The 10,460-nt window shown below is 38.4% G+C and overlaps 1 protein-coding gene across 1 annotated transcript; it reads right to left on the bottom strand.

The window, feature by feature from the left end:
- Positions 1 to 6,021: 6,021 nt before the first annotated feature.
- On the bottom strand, positions 6,022 to 7,362 carry LOC120413738 (uncharacterized). The gene is made up of 2 exons (XM_039574664.2): positions 6,399 to 7,362; positions 6,022 to 6,368 (listed from the first exon to the last, which is right to left on the bottom strand). The coding sequence occupies exons 1-2, from the start codon at positions 7,183 to 7,185 to the stop codon at positions 6,025 to 6,027; spliced, it is 1,131 nt and encodes a 376-aa protein (XP_039430598.1). The 5' UTR covers positions 7,186 to 7,362; the 3' UTR covers positions 6,022 to 6,024.
- Positions 7,363 to 10,460: the final 3,098 nt, after the last annotated feature.

Genomic DNA, 10,460 nt, shown 5'->3' with positions numbered 1-10,460 from the left:
CGCAAGGACCCCTACGTCACCTTAGTGGTATAGATGTTTGTAGGGAGGTTTTGGACTCAATGTTAGTAGGAGAGGTAGAACCCTAGGATACACCTCGAAAGGCGTTGCAGGTTGGTTGTAACAGTATTCCTAATTCCAGTCTATGCTCACCAAGTCGCCATGGCCTAGTGGTTAGCATTTTTGCTTACCAATCCAAAGGACGGGGGTTCGAACCCCGCTTCGGCGACTTTGATTTTTCGTTTATATTCAGCATTTCAAGTATTTCTATGTCCTTAACTTTCTCGATGGGAGCAGATGGGAATCGAACCCAGAACCATTCGCTTACAAAGCAAACACTGTAACCATTCAGCCACAGCTGCTCCCATGTCGATATCTCAGCAACTAATGGTCCGATTTTCAATGTTATTATATGAAACATTTGTGAAATTTTCCGATCTTTTCGAAAACATTATTTTCAAAATTTTCAAATCAAGACTAACATTTCAAAAGAGCCAAACATTCAATACCGAACTATGCAGGATTCATCCCTTTTTGTTGAAAAGTACACCATGTACTTCCGAGTGCTACGTAAAATCATACTTTTTTTAGTAAAATCGCTGTATTTTGCCAATAGTTTATTTTAGTTTGAGGTCTACATTGATTATTATGTAAAATTGTCCGGGGAACACGATGGTGATAAAATAAAACAAATAAAATTATAAGAAATTGGTCAAAACTGAAAACATTAAACAGGGTGGCCACTCAAGTCGGGAAATCGGGAAAGTCGGGAAAAAGTCGGGAATTCGCCAAAATTCGCAAAAAATCGGAAAAAAGTCTGGAATTTGTGATTTTTTGTCAAAAAGTCTGGAAAAGTCGGGAATCCCAAGCATATTCTTTTGAAAATTATTTTCGAAATCTTGATTTTTTTTAAATATTTTGTACAATTTTAATTTAAATTCACTCAATTCTTCCTTAGGAACTTACATTAAATTTAAGGTTCCTTTCACTATTTCAATCTATTTGAGAATGTAGCGGTTATTTAAGACATTAAAATTCCTAATAAATATTTGATGGACAGATATTCATGATAATTTTTATTAAGCAAAAGATTTTTATTATTTTTGTATATCAATCATTAGTTAACATCTATCTTAAAACAACAACAAAGTAAACAAAAACTAAGATAAATAAGCCTAATTTTAACGATTATGGCCAGTGTCATGTCTTCATTCTGTTTCATTTTATCATATGAGTTTTTCTGTGGTAAATTTTTTTTATTGTTTAACTAAATTCATATAGTAATTTCCAATATCTTTTTTATAAATGTTTCTCTTGAACTTTCTGTGAGCATGGGTAAAAAACTATAGCTAAAGCTTGATTTTAGTTATCAAGAAACTTAAATATCGAATAAAATCCAATCGTTGTTCGTTCTGAATGAAACAATGGAAAAAAGGTTATTTTTGTTTTGAAAACAGGAAAAATATTGAAATTGCAAAAAAAATCAAGAAATTTTTGATTTAAGTTATTGCAAATGGATTTAAAGAATTTGTCTCTTTAAATACTTATATATATAAAAAATTTCGACGGTTTTGTTCGAACGTGAATCAGTTCAATACGGAACGTCGGATCGAGGTGCTCTTTGTTGATTTGGGTTCTTATAAGTCCAAGGAAGGTTCTTACGCCAAAAAGTGACAACTTTGGCCACTCTAGAATCGATTTTGGAAAATTTGCAGATTGCATGGGAAAAATTACGTAAAAACATATTTTGATCACAGGAGGCTGAGTAAGCAAACAAGCCAAAAACGTCAACAAACGAAAAAAAACAAGACGAAGTTTGTCGGGTTTAGCTTGTTTCGCATAAAAAAGTGGTGAAACATCGAACTTACCAAACTGAATTTTTCATTGAAAAAAATCAAAACTGTTTTATACTGACAACTATTTAAATCAAAATTGATTAAAAAATCCAACATAAAAAACCACAAAATTAAAAACGGAACTTTGATAAAATCATTTTTAACCAACTGAACAAAAATAATTATGTTTTGATTTTAAGAAAATGGTCAACAGTTTGATTTGTTATAATTCATTAAAATTTTTCTTCGATGGTTGATAGCGACTATTTTTAAAGAGTTTTTTGTTTCAAATCATTCTTTAGATAAGAAATGTCTATTGTTTGAGTTTCTGGAAAAGTCGGGAAAAAGTCGGGAATTTGAAAATGGGAATTGAGTTGTCACCCTGATTAAATTATAATATTAGATGGCATTTAAGGGTTCAAATTTTTTTTTATCGAATTCCTTGGATAGTTTTCTATAAAATGCAACCTGTAGAAAGTCTATTGCTTAAGTACTTGCAAAGTTATGATTAAAAGAAAAAAAAAAGTTTTTTAGAAAATCGTCAAAAAAGAGGGCGGTGCCAAAAGTAGAGGGATGGTCCAAGGGTTCGCTACTTATTTCCAAATATTCTCTAAAGTAAGATTCGCATTGGTAATTTAATAATCTACAACTTTGTGGAACAATCGATTATCCTTTTTTTTTTTTTTTTTTTTTTTTTTTTTTTTTTTTTTTTTTTTTTTTTTTTTTTTTTTTTTTGGGTTTTTACAAGTTTTTATTTCTACATTTGTACAATCCTTTACATTTGTTCTACAGCTTTTCCAAGGTCGCCATGGGAGCCCGGGGGGTGGTCCCTGTTCCACTCAGAAGTGACTTGTGGTCAGGGGGGCCCCGGGTCTCCACGGTGCAACCGTGGGTTCTCCTAATACACTAACAAACATTGAGCTCACTGCCAAAACAATGCTTGAAATACGTGCGATTATTCCATCTACTGTCCCTAATTCCTTTTTGAACGCAATACAAACTGGTTTTGGGATACTTTTTAACTATGTACGACATCACAAACATTGTCAACCACAGTCCTGCTTTTTCCTTCTGATTCCTTCCGTTAATTTGCCTAGTCAGTACATCCTCTGGATCTCCACAGATCCCCAAACGATCAGTCAACGTTCTTCTAAGCCACTGCCAGATTTCTTCCGTCTTTACACAATGCTTGATTTTATGCTCGTTGCTCTCCGGGACTCCACACCACTCACACAGATCATCTTGCAGCCGTCCTATGTTGTACTTGACCAGTTTTTCCTTCGAGATCACCAGATCGTTGTACAGCAAAAACATCTGAGAGCGGCACTCACTACTCAGGAAGCTTTGTCCGAGATTTTCCCACAGCTGGTTCCAATTCAAAGCTGGAAATCGTTCCTCCACCTTGGGTGTTGTCCGATTTTCGTTGATGAAGTGCCTGTACAGAGTTTGCACGGATGTTGACATTGGATTCGGTTTGAGTGATACTGCTAATTCTAGCCACTCTCTGGTGTTTCGGCTCAGCGCTTGTTTTTTTGAAAAATTTAGCAAAGTTGTGTCTTCTACCTGGTTGTTGCCAGTCCCATACAGAATGGTCTTGATGAAAAGTGCCTTCGCCTTCGCTTCGGGGTCAACCAGCTTGATCCCTCCTTGCTCGTAGTCCAGATAAAGTTGCTTCCTCTCAGTCTTGAAGATCTGCCTCGGCCCCCAGATGAACTGCCCAGCAATCTTCCGGAGTTTTGCGATGTGCACATTGTCTGGTGGGAACACTTGACAAATGTACCACAACTTCGACAGCACGAAAACGTTCAGTAGCCACGTCCGTTCGATCAAATTTAGGTTACGGGTCCGATGTTTCGACAAACGGAACTGAATGTCTCCAAGTAGCTTATCAAAATTCCGTTTGACGATTGCGGACCACCTTTCGGTGAATATAACTCCGAGGATCTTGATCTCGTCTGCCTCCCTGAATTGTTGTGGACCACCTTTCGCGTTGTTGATACGAATAAATGCTGATTTGGCCCGGTTGAGCCTAATGCAGGATGCTTCAGCGAAGGAGTTGATAATTTGGAGCACCAAATCGAACTCTGCGTCATCCCTGATGAGTATCACCAAGTCGTCCGCGTACGCCAACACCCGAATGAACTTTCCAGACAGTAAAACTCCCCGGATGTTCGCCGATAATTTCCGCACCAATCCTTCAATATACAGCACAAACAGCACCATGCTCAGAGGGCATCCTTGGCGTACAGAGCTTCCGATCTTCACGTCCGATGTGAGAATTCCATTAAAGATGATCCGTGATGTTGCACTTTCGTACAGGTTCTTGATGCAGTTGATGAACCGCTCAGGGACACCAAATTTCTCCAACACTTTCCACAAGAAGACATGATTCACCTTGTCGAAAGCTTTCTCCAAATCCACACTCAGTAGGAAACCTTTGAAACGTTTTGATTCCGCAGCCTTGGCGATGATAGTTCTCACATCAATCAAGTTGGTGGAGCACGATTGGTTGACCGTGCAAGCTACCTGTCCAGTACCCAGCAAATCTCCAACCACAGCGTGGAGCCGGTTCGCCAGAATCTTTGTAAAGATCTTGTAGTCCGTGTTGAGCATCGATATTGGTCTGAATTCGTTTAGATTATCTGCTTGGTTCACTTTTGGAATGAGAGTGATTATTCCAGCAGTGAATTCCTTTGGCGGCTTCAATGATCCATCCAGATAACGGTTGAACAGTTCCAACATGTCGTTCTTTAACATCTCAAAATACACGGAGTAAAATTCGTAGGATATTCCGTCCGGTCCAGGTGACTTCTTTTTGGCCGCACCAGCGACCACAGCCTTGAGTTCCGCTTCATCTATCGGCCTTACGAGTTCTTGTTGCTGCTGCAAGTCCAAAGAGTTAGACACATCCCTGAGAGCTTCCACTGAGCTTTCTAAGCTTGCTGAATCTTCCGCCTGAAAAGTTCCCGTAAAGAAGTCCTCGATCTTCTTCTTCAAACGTTTCGAATCCGTAATCAAATCATCTCCGTCTCGCAACTGGAACTGGCTGCCGTCGCAACCCTTGTGCATCTGGTTAGAAACATGGAAGACACTCAATTTTTCTCCTTCTAGCATCGAAGTTTGGGGAAATCTCGACCCATAGAACTTCAAACGATCCAACTCCATCCTCATCAGCTCCGATTTTACTTCTTGAAGTTGTGTCCTGTTGTCAGCTCCATTTCGCCTTTCCGCCGCAAGGTCGTACATCTTGGCATATAGTTCGCTCTTCGCAGAGTTGATGCGGCAATTGAAGATCCTGCTCTCATTCTTGAAGAAAAACTGAGTCTTAGGCTTGACTACCGTGTTCCACCAAGTGCTTCTGTTTCTAGTGTAAATCTCACGATCCTTGAGCTGGTAGAAGTCGACGACGTATCTACACGAGATATCGTCCTTGTTGAGAAGACTGCTGTTGAGTTTCCAGTATCCTCGCCCGCGTTGACAAAGCGCAGACTGGTCGACCAAAAACTTCATCACTACTGCTGAATGGTCCGAGAAGGCAACCGGAACCGTTCGAATTTCAACAACTTTGTCCAGAAACTGAGCCGAAACGTAAAACCGATCTAGCCGTGATGCCGATCCAGCGCGATGGAACGTGAATTCGACATTCGATCCATTACGCACATTCGCCACATCTTTGAGATGCATCGAGGTCGTCAAATCTTTCAATCCCTGGCACAAGTTCGCGGAGGTGCTCCGACTGTCACGTTTGTTAAGGACACAGTTGAAGTCCCCCCCAATGACAGTGTGTGAGCAGTTCCCCTTGATCACGTGCGGCGTGATCTCATCCCTGAACAGGTCGTCCCGTTCGCGTTTTTTGTTGGTCCCGGAGTGAGCATAAACATTGACAAGATTGATATCGTCACAGACAATGGACAGAATACGTCCACTAGGATCATAAATAATGTTCCGAAATTCCTGATTCTTTCTCACAAGAATGGCAGTTCCCTTGTCATGCTCGCTTATGTTCACAAAAGCTCGGTAAGCTCCGAGGAATGAAAAATCTTCGAATAAAACTTCTTGAAGGAATATAAAATCAAGATCTTCGTTCTGAACGAAATCCCTAAGCAGTGATTTGTTGACTTCTGTCTTAATACTATTTAGATTAATGGTGGCAATTTTCTTCGAGAAGGTCATTTTAGGATAAAAATTAAACTTACTTCTGTTGTTCAGGGGATGGGGATGGTGGTGGTAGTGGTTTTTTGAAGATCTGGTCGTCCGATTGTCCATCAGACGTCGAAAGCGCTCCCTGCGGCTCGCTTGTCTCCGGAACTCCCTTAGGATGACGGCGCTGACTCCTACTCCGCGAGCGAAGTGACTGCGACCTCAGCAACTTCTTCGAGGTATCTGCTCCAGGCGAAAACGACTCCGGTCGCTTCTTCGAACGTCCCTTCCGACCTTGAAGCTGCCACTTCCCTTCTTGATCCGGTTGTTTGCCTTGGTCTGGTGTCCCTTCAGGTTCCAAATTAGGACGAAAGACGGGCGACTCCACGAGTTGAACTTGCAGAGCTGACGGTGGGGATGTCAGACCTTCACTCTGCTCCATTGCTGCTTCCATTGGTTCAACTGGCACTTCCGGCTTGTCTGGGGGAGACTGCTTCCCGCCGACTGGCTTGCCAAGGGGCGTCATCTGGCAGGAATCTGTTTCCGATAACGGCCGGTTCAGAAAACCCGGCAGCAGAGACTTCACCGCGGCCACATCGCTGTACAGCCGTCCTTGCGCTGGGGTCTTGGTAACTGGTGCTGCTCGTCGGGGACAGTTCTGCTTCACGTGATCGGGGCTCCGGCAAATGAAGCACTTGTTAACAAGACCATCATAATAAATTCTGGCTTGGAAGTGTCGGATCCGGATCTGTGGGGGTATCTCCTTGCTGATCTCCATGTACAGTCCGCGAACTGTAGAAAACACCGGGAACCCGGTATCTTGATGGTACCTTTCCCGGACCTGCTGCCGGACAGTGCCGTATTGCGACAACGCCTGATAGATTTCCTTGTCGTCAATCTCTGGGGGAAGATTGAAGACCCGCACGTACTTGAAAGAGTTGTCCGCATCCGAAACTGTTACCTCCGTGGTTGTTCCGTCCGAGTAGCTGAAGTTCAGTACCGGCTGCAGGGCCTGGATGGCCGCACGCATCAAATTCTCATTTTTGAGCTTGATCATGATGGCTCCCAACTCCTTGTCCTTGTGGACCGAGTAGATTTCTTCCGGCTTGAAATGCTGTTCCCGGCAAAACTGGAACATTTCCGCGTCCGTAGGTTCCTTAGAACCACGTTTGAAGGTAACCTTCAACGTGTTAACTCGCACTCTTTTCTCCATCTTTCCACCAAACGTGGTATCCGGGTATAACCTCACTTCGCGCACACAATAGAATTCTGCAGATCGCAGCAATCACACAACGGACGAGTCCATTGTTCCGGTTGAGATAAAAGGCTTGGAATACGCTATCGACGAGCAATAGAGAAAAAACGTCTAACCACGAGCACGACTCGACGTCGAATGATCGTTCAATCGTTTTCCGCGGGTGTACCCCATTTGGCATAATGGACATTTGTCATAACGGGTTTTCATGAAGGACGTTTGGCATAATTGGCCCAAGACATCAGGGACGTTTGGCATAACTCGTTCAAAAATTATCAAGGACGTTTGGCATAATTATTGCTAGCTTTTTTTGTATTTTTTTAAATATTTTTTCCTATTTTCTAACTAAACATATAATTTTACTTAAAAAGATGATTTTTTTTTTTCAAGAAATCAAGTATCTTTGTCATTTTCTCTCAATAGATGTAATTTTTCCCCTTTTTTGAATATTTCTTAAAAAAAAGCTTTAAAATGCAATTTTTCATAAATTTACTTAAAAATGTATTTAAAAATAGTTTATATAATATCAAGATATTTCTCCTTTGAAATACTTTGCTGCTAACTTTTTTATAAAATTTTTCCTTCTTTTATTTTAAATTCAACCGAACAAAGTGATGTAAGTTTTGCCAGTCTTTAAATATTTTGCAATAAAGATTTTTTACTATTTTCCCTTTTCCCTTCTTTTTTAAACCAACCTAAATAATGTATCTGCATTTTGCTCTTCTTTAAAGAAATGCAATAAGTTTTTTAAAGCAATTTTCCCTTTTTTTATTTTAAAACTTAAAGAAGGCAAAATCATTCAAAAGCTGTTTGCAATTATTGTTTTTTATGCAATTTTCTCTTCTTTTGTATTCAACCTAATGGATGTACATTTTTTCTTTCTTTAAATAGTTGGCAAATGAGTTGTTATGAAATTTTCCCTTCTTTTATTTTAATTTCAACTTTTAGAAGGGAACATCTCTGAAAAAAAATCTTTTTGAATATTTGAAAATTGAGTTTGATTATGAAACTTTCCCTTCTTTTATATAAAAATCAACTTATAGAAGGAAAAGTCTCTTTAAAGATTAACATTTTGCTACTCTTTAAATGTTTGACAATCGCATTATTTTTTATGTTTTTCACCTACATCTATTCAAAAAATCAATTTAATTATTTTTTTTAATTGTCCCGTCTTTAAGATTGGTTTTGAATAAATAAAAGAAGGGAACTTGCGTAAACAATTGTATTGCGATAAAAAAAACCAACAGAGAAAAAATTGCAGAAGTGATAGACATGTTTAAAGAGAACATCTATAAGAGAATTTCCCTTCTTCAAGTTAAAAATAAAAAAAGATGGGAAAATTGCAAAAAAAAAAAACTTAATTGCAAAATATAAAGAAAAGCCATGTCTCCATTGTCCATTGTCTTTAATTTGAAATTCATATTAAAGAAGGGAAAATTTCATAAAAAAAATATAAATGCTAATTATATTAAAAGAGGGAAAATGTAAAGCTAACAAGAGATATTTCCTTCTTTAAACTAAATTTTAAATAAAGTTATGAAGACTTCATTGAAATGCTTTATTGTGAATTATTCAAAAAGGAAACAATTTACTATTGTGGAAAAAATATAGAGATACCTTATTTTTTCGAAACAAATGATAATGGATAATCTCTTATAGTAATATAAAAAAGGTAAAAAACAATACATTTACATTTGTAAAAATGAAAAATACTTATAAAAAAAAACAAAAAAACAGTAATAATTATGCCAAACGTTCATTATGCCTTAATGGTTTTTGAACGAGTTATGCCAAACGTCCATTATGCCAAATGTCCATTATGCCAAACGTCCCTGATGTCTTGGATCAATTATGCCAAAAGTCCATTATGCGAAACGTCCTTCTTGAAAACCCGTTATGCCAAATGTCCATTATGCCAAATGGGGTACACCCGAAAAATGGGACACAACTTTTAAATAGTATTGTTGGTATCGAACTGCTCAGAAAACCGAGTAAATATAAAAATGTTCCGTTTAACACTCACATCACACTGCAAACCTGAAAAAAATATATATCTAAAAGAACCAATCTCAGAAAAAAAACGAACCGCCACTTTTGTAAACTTGCAAAATCGACGACAAAAGCTCATTGAAAGCTTCAAGTAAGTGAACAAGTAAAATCCCGTCTAAAACGCTAGCAAAACAAATGAAATCACGTACGAAAGAGAGAGAAAATTTTCCCAGAACTCACACTTTCCAAAAGGGGCTTTAGCAAACTGTAGTTTTGCGAATATACAAAGTTCGTTCTGTGGTACTTTTAAGCAACAAAGTGAAGCGAGACTTTTAACAAAGCGAACAAAACCGCTAGTGAATTCATGAAGAGATTCTGTGCGTACAGAAAGAGCGTTAAGTTGTATAGGTATCTATTCTCATTCTCCTCCAATAAAAGCTTTGTTCAATTGTGGGATTGTGTGTAGGCTAAAGTGTCGCTTGTTGTGTAAATATAGTGGTGATAGTGATAAATGTCTTCGTGAGTGGGGAAATAAATTAATCTGATTTTTAACAAAGTTGGAAAAGAAATTGTTGGAAAAGTTCATTGTAGGAAAAAAAAGATGGAAAACAAAATGGAACAAAAAAATTAAATATAAGAAACCGTAATTTAAAACACATTAACTTCCTTTTTGCTTGGGTTTCACAAGTGAACAAAAAAGTGTAGCTTCTCCTTAGGTAAAAGAAAAGAAGAAGAAGGAGCTATCAATCATAGTGAGAAAAAACTATTATTTTAAATTAAAAATTACACACACACAGATTAAATCAATAAACACACAGTGCTGTCAATATCGAATAAAAAACAGGTTGATGTTATTTGAAATCCGAAATGTCCCTTTTTGAGGGAGAGTTCATCCTTTTGACATTCTACAGACATTCCAATCACTTTCTCCATGACTGCATTCAAATGATTGACGTCACAAAAAAAGCACCGCCCAAGCAAGAAAAAGACAAAAAGGAAAGAAAGAGAAGGAGCATGTGCTTTCGGCCGCTTCACTGACGGTCTCTTCGTATTGACGATCATGACAGGTGCGCGCTCAGTCAGCATTCAATGATCGAGTCGATGATGACAGCTCTTTCAAATATCAAGCAATGCATCATTCCTCTTTTGAGCATTGTTTAAAAGTAAACGGACCAACACAGCAAAAAAAAAGTTGAATTTTGGAATGTTGAAAATTTGGTTGGTTGAATATTACTCTTTTTTTG

Source organism: Culex pipiens, chromosome 1 (assembly GCF_016801865.2).
Source record: "Culex pipiens pallens isolate TS chromosome 1, TS_CPP_V2, whole genome shotgun sequence".
Lineage (NCBI taxonomy): Eukaryota > Metazoa > Arthropoda > Insecta > Diptera > Culicidae > Culex > Culex pipiens.
The sequence above is the reverse complement of the archived record's forward strand: the minus strand, read 5'-3'. Positions and strand labels throughout refer to the sequence as shown.